Below are 16576 nucleotides of genomic sequence, written 5' to 3'. Positions count from 1 at the left end.
AATAGTGTGCCATAGGGTTTGGTGCTTGATCTGCACCTGTTCTTGATATACATAAACAATTTGCCTGGACATTGTAGGATGCTTCAAGAACTGTTGTACTGCATTTACTGATGAGGCAGTATGCTGATCAGAAACCTAGGAGCATCCGTACCAAACACAAACAGGAGAACAGTGGCACTGGTGTATAACTAGCTCAAAAGCAAACCCATTACCCCTTGACAACGAGTTGTACAACACAGTTTCAGAGAAATAAAAATCACATACAGATACCAGAAGTCAAGATCAATGGACACACATTGAGTGTGGCACCTGGTGTGAACTTCCAGGGCACCAATGTGCATGCTAAATTATGGTGGCACCAGAATGAGGATGATAATTAACTGAGTCACCAGATTCTTTCTTTGATCTTGGAGGTCTCTCTGGTGTTCACCTGCAGATGGGATTGCTAGCATACTTTCACAAAACTGGTCACAGCATAATCTTTTGAGGCAGTGCAGCTAAGGTCAAAAAAAGTGTTTATTCTATAGAGGTGTGCAGTAGGACTGTTGTGTGCGGTTGATAGCCAGGCACCTTACAAAATTTCCACCCCTGAGTACCAGCTTTGTGATTTCTGGATGAATGGTTTTATGGGGGAGAAGAGAGGGAGAAGTTGGGGGAAGTTAAAAAAGGAAGGACAGGCCACTCAGGCTACAGGATGAGACACCCACCTGTATGCATACAATGACTGACAAAAAAGAAAAAATGAAACACCCAGAAGGGGAATGGGAAAAGCGTCATAAAACCAGTGTATTCTCTCTTGAGACAAGCTGACCCACAACTGTTGTAACTGGTCTTACGTGTCCTGGATACTGACACTAGGATAGAGTCAACTTCCGATCTGTCCCACACATGCACTGTCAGGGACAGTTTAGGGATCTTGCTGACAATGGGAGTACTTCAACATCATGCAGAAAGTTCATAGAGGCATGTGCCGTGTGTGGATGAGCATTATCCTGTTGAAAAATAGAACCAGTGCACTGTCGAGTTAGAGATGATACAGCGAGATGCAGGATACTGGTGTGTCTGAATGGAACCTCTCCCCTTGGCACCATCTTAGTCACTGACAACGATCACCTGGGTAGTCCAGAACCACTATTTATCACTGAACACTATGTGGTGACATTCATCAACAACTATTTATCATTGAACACAATGTGTTAACATTCATCAACAGTCCATGCTTTCCTGTCACACCACCACTTCAAACACAGCCGTTTGTGTCGTGGTAACTGCAGTCTACTATATGCATGTGATGGAAATACACTAGCTCAGCTGCTATTAGGCTCTGACCAATGGTACGAGGTAACACAGAATGTTGCAGTGAGTCCATTGCTTAATCTTGAATGATAGGCACATCTGTGAAGGGGTTATGATGTGCTTGGTGCACAATTCTGCAATCCTCACTTGTGATGGTCAACCAGAACTTTGATAAAGAGTGTGCCTGCATTCATGTTCCCGTGCAATCCAACAACCGGCTGCTGTAAATCTGGATAAAAATATACAATAGAGCCAGCTGGCCAAATGGAGGCCCACAATGGGGTTCCCTTTCAATCTCTCTCAGGCACTTACAATGCTGTCTCACACAAGTATGTGGGGTATTTACATGTTATTCACATCGATCACACATCATCTGACACTGTTCGTGCCCCCAAATAGGCCTGGTAACAACAGTATACTTGAACAACACTAATGTACTGTGTGTGTGTGTGTGTGTGTGTGTGTGTGTGTGTGTGTGTGTGTGTGTGTACACACACATACAACCATGTCTTTTCGGTGCTTCTTCATTATTTCATTTTTTAGGCAGTTTGTATATGACTCCAGAAAATAACTGCACTGACGAAGAAAAAAAATCACAACACCAAAAAGGAGTTGTACAACATAAATAAAAGTTGTTAGGTATGCTATGTCTGAGAGATGACGTCAATTCAAATTTCGCATCAGTCAAATTAGAGTCGGTGTTAGTTACCTTTGAGATTGGACGTGGTGAGTTAATATTAGTCAAGAATGTCTTTAAGGCGATGATGGTGCCATTATCAGAACCTCACTGAGTTTGAATGAGGTCGTGTAATAGGGCTACGAGAAGCTGAATGTTCCTTCTGTGATATTGCAGAAAGACATGGCAGGATTGTAGCCACAGTACATGATTGCAGGCAGTAGTGGTTACGAGAATGTATGATTGCAAGAAGACTGGCCTCCAGACAGCCACATGGTGCTATTGAGAGGGAAGACTGTTGTGTTCAGTGTGTGGCTCCAGAATGACATACTGCGTCTGTAGCGGTAATTTGAGCAGCAGTTGACACCACACTGACAATGAACTGTTACAAATTGATCATTTCTAGGGCAACTCTGAGCCAGATACCCTGTAGTGTGTATTCCACTGACTCCAAACCATCACCATTTGTGACATCAGTGGTGTCAAGCACGAGCTGAAAGCTGGTTCTGCCTACGTGCCAGTGATGGTCATGTGTTGGTTAGGTGGAGGCTAGTTGGGGACCTGCAATCAACCTGCCTGCGTGCTACACACACTGGAGTTATGGTTTGATGTGTTCATATGACGGCAGGAGAATTCTTGTTATCGCATGCACCTGACCGCAAATTTGTACGTCGTTTTGGTGATTCTACCTCTTGTGCTGCTCTTCATGGACAGCATTCCACAGAGCATTTTCCAACAGAATAACACTTGCCCGCATACCGCTGTTGTAACCCAACAGGCTCTGTAACCCAACATGCTCTAGGGAGTGTCCACATTTGCCTTGGCCTGCTCGATCACCAGAACTGTCTCCAATCAAGCACATCTGGGAGATCATTGGATAACGACTCCAGCGTCATCCACAAACAGCATTAACTGTCTCTGTATTGACGGACCAAGTGCAACAGGCATGGATCTCTATCCTACAAAATGACATGCAGCACCTGGACAACATGAAATATGCATGTTTGCATGCACGCATTGAACTATCTGGAGGTTTCATGGGTTATTAATGTATCAGCATTCCACATCTGCACTGTCTTATCTCACACTTACATTATCCTGTGATCTTGCAGTGTTAAACACCTAACTATGTTACCTAGGCAACTACCGGTATATTCTCGAAATTTCATTAGCCTCCATTTTTATTTATTTATTTTATTTTTTTCCTGTCAGCATATTTTGGATGGGAGCTAGAAAGATTAACCTTTAGGGTTGTGCATCATGCTGATCATGGTATAGGAACTATCCTAATCTGTAACAATTAGCAGACTTGCTGTAGAGAAAATGTGAATATTCACTTACTTACCCAACATCATACTGACATGAAGAAACCTAAAAGGATAATACCTATTCAGCACTGAGGACTGATAACCAGAATATTGTTCACAGTCTGTACATTGTGTTGACTAGTTCTATCACTAACTCTGTAACTTTAATGTGAGATTCTGTCTAATAGTGCTCTCTTTCTTTGTCGCCGCGTCTGGCCATCCTGATTTAGGTTTTCCATGATTTCCCTAGATCACTCCAGGCAAATGCCGGGATGGTTCCTTTGAAAGGCCACGGCCGCCTTCCTTCCCCATCCTTCCCTAATCTGAGCTTGAGCTCCGTCTCTAATGACCTCGTGTTCGACGGGACGTTAAACACCAATATCCTCCTCCTCCTCCTTTCTTTGTCGACATGTGTGTATGTATCGAAACACTGGTTTTTCTTCGTAGAGAGTTGCATTTCAGCTTGTATAATCAACAAAACTGTAAGAGCTATTGCTGTGCTCCCTGTTTCAGTAAGAATAAAAAAATCAGTTATGTAGTAAGTCATGAACTTCACACTTACAGCTAGTCATACTCTAATAGTGCGTTTGTTAATTTTTCAGGTGTAACACTGCCAACAGATTCTTGAAAATATATATGATTTGTAAACAGCTAGAAAGAAAGATTAGTTTTTAACATCTTACCATGAAAACTTCAAAGTACATCTTAAATAAGTTCTCTGTTCCCTTTACAGCTCTGCAGTACATATATTTTTCCATTAAATTTGTCTATTAGCAACTAGTCCTAGCTTTTAAATAGTTGTGACTTCCATGGATGTGGTTGGAGTAGAAGAGATACTCATGTTCAGAAAAAAAAGAAGAAAGTACTGAACACCTTGAATGACTAGACAGAATCCAGAATGTTCATATTCTGAGGTCTTGTGCATTAGTATGTTGCAGTTGAAACATAACATTCCGTAGATTGTAGGTGATCGTCAATATTGTGGTGCAACACCACCTACCGGTAAAACGTGCCTGCATCTCTCGTTGTTGCTCCAAACCACAGGTCATAGATCAGTGTGACTTGAGCAGACCTGCAGGACGCCTCACAGATGTATGCATGAACCGTACCATCAAATCACCGAAAGAGGGTGCATTATTGGCATTTGAGAGAATGTGATGCATCCATCCGGGAAATTGCTGCTCTTGTGGGAGGAAGTGTTTTGGCAGTGCAAGGGGTGTGTGCCGAATGGTTCGCCGAAGGTCATAGAACATGATGATACGGGTCAGGTCGCACCACCCGGACCCCCCCCCCCCCTTTCCCCTCATCCTAATGGCATTGCAGGACAGATCTGCTTTCTCCGTAACTCTGGTGCAGCAGTGGAACACAGGGGTGACATGTGGGTTAATGTGCATCGTCCACTTCTTCGCCTACCTTTGATGAATATGTGTGTGGACCAATGTCATTGGGGACAGGAATGACATCAGATAGTGTTTTCGAATGAATCCAGGTTCTCATTGTTGGAAACTTATGGCTGTATTTTGGTTTGCCACTGATGGAGGGAGCGGCATCACAGTGACTGCGTTCTCACAAGATGTACAGCACCAACTCTAGGCCATATGGTGTGGGGTGCTGTTGAGTGCAACCACAAATCACAGTTGGTGTGTGTCCAGGGCACTGTGACCAGTGTGATCTGAGTGAATGACATCCTGTGACCTGTAGCCATACCCTCTGTGTCCCCAGATGCCATTTTTCAGCAAGACAATGCACAACCACATGTTGCTGCGTCAAGGGATGTCAGCCCTTTGCCGTGGCCCATGAGATCACCAGACCTGTTGCCAATCGAAAATGTGTGGGATGTGGTGAAATGATGGGTGTAGTGCTGTCACCCAATTCCAACCATTACAGATGAACTTTGGAACCAGGTGAATGCAGCATTGATTGCTGTACCATAGGATGCCATACATGCCTTGTACACATTGATGCCATCATACATGGAACAAGTTGTCAGGGTCCATGGCAGTTCCTGTGCCTAAGAGGCAACAGGACACATGCTGAACTGTGGTGACTGAAATGCTAATCACTTCTGCAGAACATACTAATGTACATGTCCTATGAAAATGAATGTCCTATTTCTTGTCATTCAGGATGTTCTGTTTTTTCTGAACGTGAGTGTAATGTCTTCAAAGTAATCACCTTTCACTATAGTCAATCTGTTCAAAGCAGCTCCAAGGCTGATGATGATTATTTCTTAAATAGTAGTCAGTATACACATATCAAACACAGTATGATGAGAGTAACCTTGAGTGTGCTGAGAGGGTTGTGTTTGTATGTTTTGCAGGTAATGCTGGAGTATATGGCGATGAAAGCTCAGATCCAGTGTCATTGCAGCCTAAAAAAGGTGGTCTCATTCGCACAAGTTCTCTCAAGCATGATTCCAGGAACAAAGATGCAAGCATAGCTGCAAAGAAGAGAAAGAAGAGCTGGGATGAAGGGGGAGTTCTCAGTTACATGGATAGTGATGAGACATCAGCACTTTGTGACGATCCAAGTGAACTTCGCTCAAATGAAGGATTTAGCCGGAGTAAACTAGTTGTAGAGAGTGAAGATACAGATGCAGATGCTGAGTGTTGTGCAGTGGACCATAAAGTTGTGACTGTGGGGCAAAGTACTGATGATGGAGATGAGAATGCTGTGGTTGTTACTCATAGACGTGAACTTCCATCGACAGGTAGCTTTAAACATAATAGACTATCTGTCATTTCTTCTGAAAGTGACAAAAAGTCATCGGAGAGTGTTGAAGTGATTGGTTCGGAATGTGGCAGCAGTTTCACAACATCTCCAGAGTCAGAATTGGGTCTTATGAGCCCAGATATGTCTGTGTCGTCTTCAGTGACAGGTGTTAGGTCATGTGCTGCTACTAGTTCTCCAGAGTCTGTAGAGGTTATTCCAGATACGACAAGCTCTGTAGAGGTTCTGGGGGACCCATGTAGTGGACGAACGTCACGGACTACTTCATCACCGTACATCTCTCCTGAAAGTGCAGTTGCGCCTTGCTCATATGAAGAAGCATTTGGAGAGTTGCAGACGCCAGTCGAGATGTAAGTTGTGATTCAGTTTTTAATATTTATTTTGTTGAAACAAACAGTGAAAAAAGTCAAGGATGAAATAACTTCAATGTATTGGAAAGGATACATTGTTACTAACTGTATAAAGGCAATGTTGAGTCATACTAACAAGCACAACTAAAAAACTGCTATTCATTCTGGCTTTGCACAGAAAGGCATTCATCTGAAGTAGAAAACACGTACAGGCTCACATACATGCAATTCACACACATGGCCACTGCCTTTGACCACTTGGCCAGGCTGAGTTTTAAGTGCATCTTATGGGAGGAGCAACCTGTTGCTGGGGTTCGGAGGAGGCAGGGGGTGGGGAGGGGGGCATAGCAGGGTGGGGTGGGGGAAGGTGTAGTGCTGCTTGTGGGAACATTTAGGGACAGGGTAGCGCTAATTGGTGCAGTGTCTGGAGATTTTGGGGGTGGAGGAAGGGAGAGCAGAAAAGCAGAGAAGTAGAAAAGAGTATGTTGGTGGTATAGAAGGCTGTTGAGCTGGAGTGGCAGTAGGGAAGCGGATTGGTAAGTGGAAGACAGGGATTCTCAAAGGTTATGGGAATGTCGGATACACCATATTGTGAGGAGAGTCCCACCTGCCCAATTAAAAAAATCTGGTTTTGGTAGTGAGGATCCGGATGAAGCAGGTTGTGAAGCAGTCGTTGAACTGAGGCATGTTCAGCAATTGGATGGTGTAGCTGTCTCTTGGCCACAGTTTGAAGTGGCTATTCATGCGATCAGGCAACTTGTCAGCTGTCATGCCCTTGTAGTAAACAGCATAGTTTGGTTACATCTTAGTCAATAGATCACATGGCTGCTTTCATAGGTAGCCCTGCAATTGATGGGAGAGGAGATGCCTCTGAGCAGACAGAAGTAGGTGGTAGTAGGAAGATTTATGGGACGGGTCTTGCATCTAGGCCTACTGCAGGGATATGAGCCTTGAGATAGGGTTGGGGACAGAGATGGAGTAGGGATGTAAAAGGATATTATGAAGGTCTGGAGTGCAGTGGAACAGCACTATGAGAGGGGTGGGAATGTTGGTGGGTAGGATATTCCTCATTTCAGGGCATGAGGGGGAGTAATTGAAACCCTGACAGAAAATGTTATTCAGTTGCCCCAGTCATGAGCGGTACTGAGTCGCGAGGGGAGTGTTCCTTTGTGGCTAGACACTGGGTATGTGGGAAGTGGTAGGTGACTGGAGATTAATGCACTGGAGGTCTGTTTCTGTACAAGATTGGGTGGGCAATTTCAGTCCATGAAGGCGCCAGTGAGACCCTTGATATATTTGGAGAGAGAGCCCTGTTAATGCAGATGCAGCTGCCACGACTGGCTATGCTGGATGGAAGGACTTCCTGGTACGGAGTGGGTCAAAGTGGAGGTATTACTAGTGGCTGGTATGTTTGATATGGCCGGAGGTCAAGGTGTAGCCAATCTTGAAGTGGAGGTTGACATTGAAGGAAGTGGCTTGTTGGGTTGAGGAGGACCAGGTGAAGCAAATGGGGGAGAAGATGTCCTTATGGAGGAATTTGGATAGGACATCCTCACCCTCATTCTAGATCAATAGGTAAGATTTTGGCATACTGCATAGTCAGGAAGGATTCCTTGGGATGCCCTAGGCAATCAATACCTCTGTCCATAACCATCTTACCAGCTACCATCGATACCTCTACTTTGACAGCCACCACTCAACCCATATCAGGAATTCCCTTCAATACAGCCTAGCCACTCATGTGTGTGTGTGTCACATCTCCAGCAAGAAGCAGGCCCTCTCCAAATATACCAAGGCCCTCACTGTGGCGTTCGCAGACTGAAATTACCCACCCAATCTTGTACAGATACAGATCTCCAATACCTTGTCTCTCCAGTCACCTACCACCTCTCACACATCCACACTCTAACCACAAAGAAGCACTCCCCTCATGACTCTGTACTACCCAGGATTGGAGCAAATGAACGTCATTCTCCCCAGGGTTTCGACTACCTCTTATCATGCCCTGAAATGTGGAGTATCCTACCCACCATCCTTACCACGCCTCTCACAGTAGTATTCCAGCACCCACTGAAACCCTGTAATATCCTTTTCCACCCCTGCTCCATCCATGCAACCTACTCCTTGCCTCTGTCTCATATCTTTGCAATAGATGTAAATGCAAGACCTATCCCGCACATACTCCCACCACCAACTACTCCAGTAAATCACAGATGTCTCCTGTCCCATCAAAGGCAGGGTTACCTGTGAAAGAAACCATGTGATCTACAAACTATGCAGGAACCAACATGCTATTTTCTATGTGGACAAGACAACTATCAGGCTGTCTGTCAGCATAAATGGCCACTGTCAAATTGGGGCAAAGAGTCAGCTGGACCACGCAGTTGCTGTATGTGGTGCTCAGTGCAATGAGCTTCAGCTCAACGACTGCTTCACAGCCTGCTCCATCTGGATCTTTCCTGCCAACACCAGGTTTTCTGAATTGAACAGGTGGGAACTCTCCCTGTGATGTTTTCTACTTTCCCATAAGCCCCCAACTCAATCTTCGCTAGTACCTGCCCTCTACATATGTATCCCCTCCTTTCTCCCAATCAAGCACAGCACAGCTTTCTATTTCAACAACACACCCTTGTAATTCACTATTTTTTCCTCTCCTCCCCCTCATCACTCCTCTCCCCTCATCACTCCTCTCCCCTCATCACTCCTCTCCCCTCATCACTCCTCTCCCCTCCTTCCACCACCACCCCTCCTCCCACTCCTCTCCCCTTCCTCCACCACCACCCCTCCTCCCACTCCTCCACCCTCCTCCCACTCCTCCACCCTCCTCCCACTCCTCCACCCTCCTCCCACTCCTCCACCCTCCTCCCACTCCTCCACCCTCCTCCCACTCCTCCACCCTCCTCCCACACTTCCTCACTCCTCCCCCCTCCTCCCACTCCTCCCCACTCCTTTCCCCTCCTCCCCACTCCTTTCCCCTCCTCCCCACTCCTTTCCCCTCCTCCCCTTTCCCCTCCTCCCCACTCCTTTCCCCTCCTCCCCACTCCTTTCCCCTCCTCCCCACTCCTTTCCCCTCCTCCCCACTCCTTCCCCCTCCTCCCCACTCCTTTCCCCTCCTCCCCACTCCTTTCCCCTCCTCCCCACTCCTTTCCCCTCCTCCCACTCCTTTCCCCTCCTCCCACTCCTTTCCCCTCCTCCCACTCCTTTCCCCTCCTCCCACTCCTTTCCCCTCCTCCCACTCCTTTCCCCTCCTCCCACTCCTTTCCCCTCCTCCCACTCGTCCCCCCCTCCTCCCACTCGTCCCCCCCTCCTCCCACTCGTCCCCCCCTCCTCCCACTCGTCCCCCCCTCCTCCCACTCGTCCCCCCCTCCTCCCACTCGTCCCCCCCTCCTCCCACTCCCCACCGCTCGCCCTTCCCAAACCACCTAGCAGCGAAACCTTTCCCCAGCACATTCCTGCATGTTCCCACAATCAGCACTACACCTTCCCACAGTCCACTTTGCTTTGCTGCCCTACTTGCCCCATGCCTCCTACAAATTGGCTAACACCCAATCTCAAACAACTGCTAACATCACCACTTACTGCAAGAACTGCCAAACAGCAAGTACCTGTTGGGCAGAATTACTATAGAAATGAAAATTCAGTAATAGATATGCAGCAGTACTTACCAATAGCAGATGATTATCCCCGATTGATTGATGTCCAAGAAATCAATGCTATCTGTGAAACCATTAATAAAAAAAGATTCACCCCTAAGAATTCAATACCAAACATGAAACAAAAAAATGTAAAAATTAAAATAAATAACAAAAAATCCACAACCATTTCAAAATAAAAAACCTTTCTTTCCTTGCCACAAACATTCTCTCCTTCCAAAAAATTCCTCAAGCAAACAGCTATTTCGTGGAACATTCTTCCTGCAGACATACTTATGTAAATGACTGTGTAGCACTGAAATTCTCCTTTTCTCTCACACAGTATTAATCTTTATTGTCCCCCAATAACTTTCAATTATGTTTGTAGATACTCCTGTTTTTTATCCCTAAATTCAATGAAATGATTCACAGCCAAATGCATGTACCGAGCTTCATGTAACCCCTTTAACTGTCCCACCACATGTGATAATGGACCAATCTGCTGTGTAACTTTTTACTAACTGAAACACAATACAAGCTATCCTCCCTTCAAATACCTTACAAATCATGTCTGGAGAAGAGTGATCTCTTGACACAACTGTCCCTGACACCAGTGGTTCAGTAACATCTCCCATTTATTTGTTTACATTTATTTATTTATTTTTTGTTCTATTTTGCAAATTGTGACTTTCTATATCCTCCAGCCTACCGATTTTTATCTCTTTTTCATAACAAAATCCGAACAAACTTCCTGGCAAAACAAATACCAGTCTGTGACATTTTTACAGTCTGTCTATATCTCATGAGCCGCAAGCCAAACAGGAGATCTTAAGCAAAAGTAGTAAGAAAGTAGTAAAATTGTTTTCATAGGAAGCCATGATTTATCAAACCACATCTCGCTATGAATAGACTGCCACATAAGATCTTTTGAGCAGCACCACATATAAAAGTCATTCACGCATTTCTTGGAAACACTGCCACAAACACTAAAGATACAATAACTAGCAATTAGGCTGTATTGTCTGGCAAAACTGATTACATTCATCAGTTCTCTCAGTTCATCATCCAATATCAAAATAGTGAAATGAACAGGAGGAATTTGGGATTATTTTCCGTACCTTCAAAATCAGCAACAGAATTGGGCTCCGCAACTGCCTCAATATTTTGCATTACTACTAATACTCAAAAAACAATTTCAAATCCTGTGCAAAGACAGATTTCCATTTCTGATGAACATAAAAGACTAACACCTTACTTTCTCTATAAAACAACTAGATTACATTTGATAGAATGTAAGGCTACATGGAAGATCAGTTCAAAATACACACATAAATATGACACTGCAGCAGCCCATCAGATCAAAGGTCAAAGCCAATAGCTAGTATTGAACATTCCCCTAGACCTGACTGAGTCTGTGAGAGTTGTTATCTGTGGTGATTCATGAGCATAAACGTTTCGCTTCATACCTTTCATCATCAGTTGGAGTCTAGTCTGGTCATTCTGTAATGCTCCTAGAAACTCTCACTTTATGCCATTTTGCTGGACATCTTATAGCATTGCTTTCATGTCTAGTAGTGATTTACAGAGTTCATCCAAAACATGTGGTGTGTAATGAAGAGAAAAATTCCCATTTTGCATCATCTCAAAATCAGTGTGGATGTCTGTATCTTCTCACCATCAAGGGATATGCATTATCCTTAATCTTTTTACTGACTTGTTGTGGCCTGCCACGAACTCCTCTCTTTTGGCAGCCTCTTCACCTCACACTCAGAGTAGAACTTTCACCCTCCACTCTCAGCTGGATACATTCCAGTCTCTGTCTTTCATTACAGGTTTTAGCCTCAACAGCTCCCACCAGCATGCACAGTCTGTCATTGTCTCCCTTCTTTTGCTCCCATTTTCTGCACATTCCTTTCCTCTTTGGTTTATTGAAGAATCTCTTCATACCATATCTTATCTGCCCAACTAATTTTAAACATCCTTCTATAGCACTACATCTCAAATTCTTAGATTCTCTTCTTTTCCAGTTGAAATTGAGTTGTGTACTGTGGGACTGTGGACTAGCTCTATGACTCTTTTAATAATAATGACATATTTACTAATATAACACACATAGAAGATTCTAACAACAAGTTTTTTATTAATTTCATCAGTAAAATGCTAGATCAGAGCTAGTAGCGTACTTCTGTGTTCCGTGCAGCAATGTCGTTGGTGTTCACCCTGAGGTATTACGGAATGGAAAGAGGTTGTGTCAGCTGCTGGTTCTAAGCAATGGACAGGCAATGTGTTTCAGAGGAATATCATCACATTATTATGTCAACATATCACAACCTATGAAATCATAACACATTTGGAAGAAACAGGCAAATATTTTGGCAACCAAAATTGTTAATTTAATGTAAGCTGTGCTGTTAGGTCCAAACATAACCACAACCTCTAACTCATGACGTATGCAGGAGAAAGATATGTATGTAATAACAATGATTATTAAGTACATTTTTGTGAGTAAAACTGTTATTCTGTTGTAACCTGGGCCTCGGTTAAGCTACAAGTGGATCTGTCAATACAACTGTGTATTTTATCTTCCACATTTGTTGAATTTACCAACTCACAACCAAACTCACATTCTACACTAACCTGAACCTTAGCTAAACTACAGATCAATTTGTGACCACAATCAGGTTTTTTAACTTTCACATTTGCCGAAAACCAAACTGTCACATTCCAACCCAACCATAACCTCATAATTCGTGTCATATTCAGAAAAAAAACAGCATGATATATGTGACAGCAGCGAAGAAGAGACAATGCTAGAAATTCATTGCTTCTTTTCTCACCTCTCGTTGATTACATGAAAGTATCATCCTATTGACTACACAAAACTTACACGTTGCCAACCTAAAAGCAGTAGAGAAATCAGCTGTGACTGCCACTATCCCTGATTGAGACTTTGCTGATTTCTTCTTTTGTTGGAACTTCTGGAATGGAAGGATTTGCCAGTGATCACCGGTTTTGGAGAACACCCAAGTGTTGTAATTCTTTCACTCTTTCAGGACACCCCCTTCCCTGCCTGCAAATTGTAATAGAAACATTTATTGTGATAGGTGATTTCAACTACCTAAATACAGAAAATGGCTGTACTTAAAAGGAAAACCCAGCATAGGCTCAATCTCGCATCCTCACTGCCTGCCTACAGTGACATAATGCACCTTCATAGAATGCGCAGTCCCACAATGACTGGTTTGTGATACCCACACTGCCAAAAGCACTGATTATTTGTTCTTGATTTTATGCAGGGAGCCTTTGTTGCATAATGACCATGACCAGTCAAGTAGTGATTTGAGGCACCTGACATGTTGTGAAACTCTGTCTTTATCTCTGTATGACCTTAGAGAGAAATTTGTGAATTGTTCTTCGCTTCGTCTTTCTGGGTACATCGTCAGTTGCAAGTATCCTATGTACTCATGTTTACAGAGTGCCTATTTTCCTAATTTCCAGTTGAGTTGGGATGTTCTCAGCATGTGAATTCAACAAGATTGTTCTAGTTGTAAAACACACACACACACACACACACACACACACACACACACACACAGAGAGAGAGAGAGAGAGAGAGAGAGAGAGAGAGAGAGAGAGAGTGTTAGAGTTACAAACATCAGTGTCATTAAGCAACTTTGTATTATCATTGTCATAGACATGTGGTCTGCTAGAAGATTGTTACCTTTAACAACTATGTGCAAATAAATTGTTACCTTTAACAACTATGTGCAAATAAATTGTTACCTTTAACAACTATGTGCAAATAATAAAGGTATTTCAACATCAAGGTAAAGATGTCTAAAACATAAGAAAACTAAACTTTAAGTAAACTAACTTGGGAATAAAAACAGTGTTATACTTTGATAATTGAATGATTCATATAATTTGTTAAGCATGGGAGTTAAATATTATCCAGTTGTTTAATTATTAGTCACAAACTAAGAAGTCAATTAGTAGAAACTTTTGCTGTAGACAGTTGTCAGAAAAATCATTTTAAAATTGTGAAAACCTGTAAGAAATGATATCCTTATTTTGTATACAAGCTAGACTACACTTTAAACCTTCAGATGATATTGAATGTATAGTAGAATCAAAGAAACAAAATAATGCAGTTGATAGTTGATGTGTCTCCATTACTTTAGTAGAACAGTTTGGAGAGAAAGTGAAAACTAGAAGACTAATTTTATTTTTCAGCTTTAGATTGTCATTCATGAATGGTGAATTTGTTTCTCAAATTGTAGAGAAGCACACAGAAACAAACAACTTTTTTACTTTTTACTAACTGTTTAAGTTACTGAGAGGACATACAGAAAACCAAAATCACATATTTGATTGCAATCACCGAGCATGATCAAAACTGTTATTTGAAAAGGATAGTGCTTCTAATGTAAGAAGTTTCCTCACAACTTACTATGTCAGTAGAGTACTTTAAGTCTGTCAGGATTTAGATTTAAGAGTTAGGAAGTCTTTTCTGAAGGAATTTGTCTGGAGTGTAGCCATGTATGGGAGTGGAACATGGATGGTAAACAGTTGGGACGAAAAGAGAATAGAAGCTTTCGAAATGTTGTGCTACAGAAGAATGTTGAAAATTAGATGGGTCAGTCATGTAACTAATGGAGAGGTGCTGAATAGAATCGGGGAGACAAGAAATTTGTGACACAACTTGAGCAGAAGAAGTGATCGGTTGATGGGACACATTCTGAGACATCAAGGGATCACCAGTTTAGTTTTAGATAGACGTGTGGGGATTAAAAATCATAGAGGGAGACCAAGAGATGAATATAGTAAGCAGATTCAGAAGGATGTAGGTTGCAGTTGTTAAAGAAAATACTGTACTAACGCAAGCATGATTAGTGTTTTTCTTTGCCACACAACGCTTGAAACCACAAGTACAAACTGATTTTCATGTGTGCTACTAGCTAATATCTCTTGGGCTAGTGCGCATGCTCTCCGCATTGATATGGACACTCTACATGGCATGGCAAGTGGCCTTTGTACTGTCATTTGCACTGTTTGGGTTGTCAGCTGTGAGGGCAGTGTCGATGACCTCCCGGCTGCCTAGAATAACATGGAAAGTGAAACAAGATGACTGCACAGCCCACCAATCTCCTACCAGGCGGGCGCAGCACTGTGTAGTTTCAGTATCACTGTCTCAGCTGTTTGCAGCAGGTGGAACGAGAACTGCATCATGCTATTGTCCCCTCTTTCTGCTGCCGGAGTAACTTAGGGAATATGTAAACAAGACACCAGCTTAGGATCAATATGCACAACAAAAATCAAAATAAGTAGAGTGTGGTAATATCCCCACATTCTCTATAACTAACCTTGTACATGTTACAATGCTAAATACCAGAAGTAGGGGGAAAAGGAAGCTTTCACTTTTTGCAAAACTAACCCTCTACTTTTGTGTTAGCACTACACCTACAGTACACTAACCCAAACAGTAAAAACACTATGTAAACCACTGTTCATAAAATTCACAGGCCTTTTCCTTTGTGGGTGGCACTCTTGTCTTCTTGCTGGCCTACATAATGCTCAGCCTCATCATTGTTGACATCTTTGTCATCTTTTTCCACCTCTTCTTCCATCATATAATACTTCTGTCTTTATAAACTTCTGGATGGAGGGGGTGGCTGCTCCTTTGGCTCTGCCCTTGTGCTTTTTGCCTACAAGCTTATTGTTGACTCTGATATGATCTCCCCTGTTATTCCACATATTTTTGTCACGTTATCTGTTGTACAGACAGTTGAAAATCAAATTTAAATTCTCACCTGTTTGCTTTTAGATCAGTATACCGCCAGAAACTTTGTCTCAGACTTGATGTACAATGTGCTTTCTTTTTCTTCCGTTAGAGCTAAAGTGTCTTTAAGTTTTTTCTGGTCTAAAAACCTCTGTCTCATTTCTTCTAAATCTTTTTTCTTTCTTTACTGGAATTTTCCACTTCAAAGTACATTCTTTACTCACTGATAATGCAGCTGAAACAGCACTGAGATTGTTATCATCTAATTTAGTGCCATCACCATTTGTGCAGATGCTGCTCATCTTGTCATCTGAGATCTCATTAGCAGATGTTCTGCACAAGATGCCGAGATTGGAACTAGGTATCCTGATTAACAAGCCTGAGTCTGATGTTGGTTGGACTGTGGCTTCATTAGTATCAAATATGGGGGGGAGGACAATATGTGTGTTTTGCATTTTATTACATGTGGCCACACATTTCTCTTTCTAACCCACCTTTAATTCCATCGTGTAATTCTTTTACCCCCTCCCCTTTAAATGTAGATTTTAGTTATTTCACGAACCTCTCTTGACGTTCCCAAACTTCTTACATTAATTCCTTCATTAGTTTTCTCTTGACTTTCCTTTAATTCTTTTAATCCCTTCGTGCATTTCTCTTGACTTTCCTTAAATTTCTTTCATTCCTTACTGTTTTCTGTTGACTGTCCTTTGTGATTTTGTCTTATCACATTGAATAGCACCATCATATCCAACTGACATATCCGGAGGGGACTGATGCTTGGTTTTACTAACAAGTAAGGTCCCCTC

General features: G+C 42.8%; 1 protein-coding gene across 4 annotated transcripts in view; it reads left to right on the top strand.

Moving 5' to 3' along the window:
* The window catches only part of LOC126473411 (TATA element modulatory factor), a 173300-nt gene that overhangs the window by 8954 nt on the left and 147770 nt on the right, over positions 1-16576 (top strand). For all 4 annotated transcript variants that reach the window (XM_050100435.1, XM_050100434.1, XM_050100436.1 and 1 more), the window contains exon 3: positions 5600-6359. In XM_050100435.1, coding sequence (XP_049956392.1) covers positions 5600-6359 — 760 coding nt within the window. The remainder of the gene's footprint in view (positions 1-5599; positions 6360-16576) is intronic.

This window comes from Schistocerca serialis, chromosome 4 (assembly GCF_023864345.2).
Source record: "Schistocerca serialis cubense isolate TAMUIC-IGC-003099 chromosome 4, iqSchSeri2.2, whole genome shotgun sequence".
NCBI classification, from domain to species: Eukaryota; Metazoa; Arthropoda; class Insecta; order Orthoptera; family Acrididae; genus Schistocerca; species Schistocerca serialis.
This window is presented reverse-complemented; position numbering and strand designations above follow the sequence as displayed.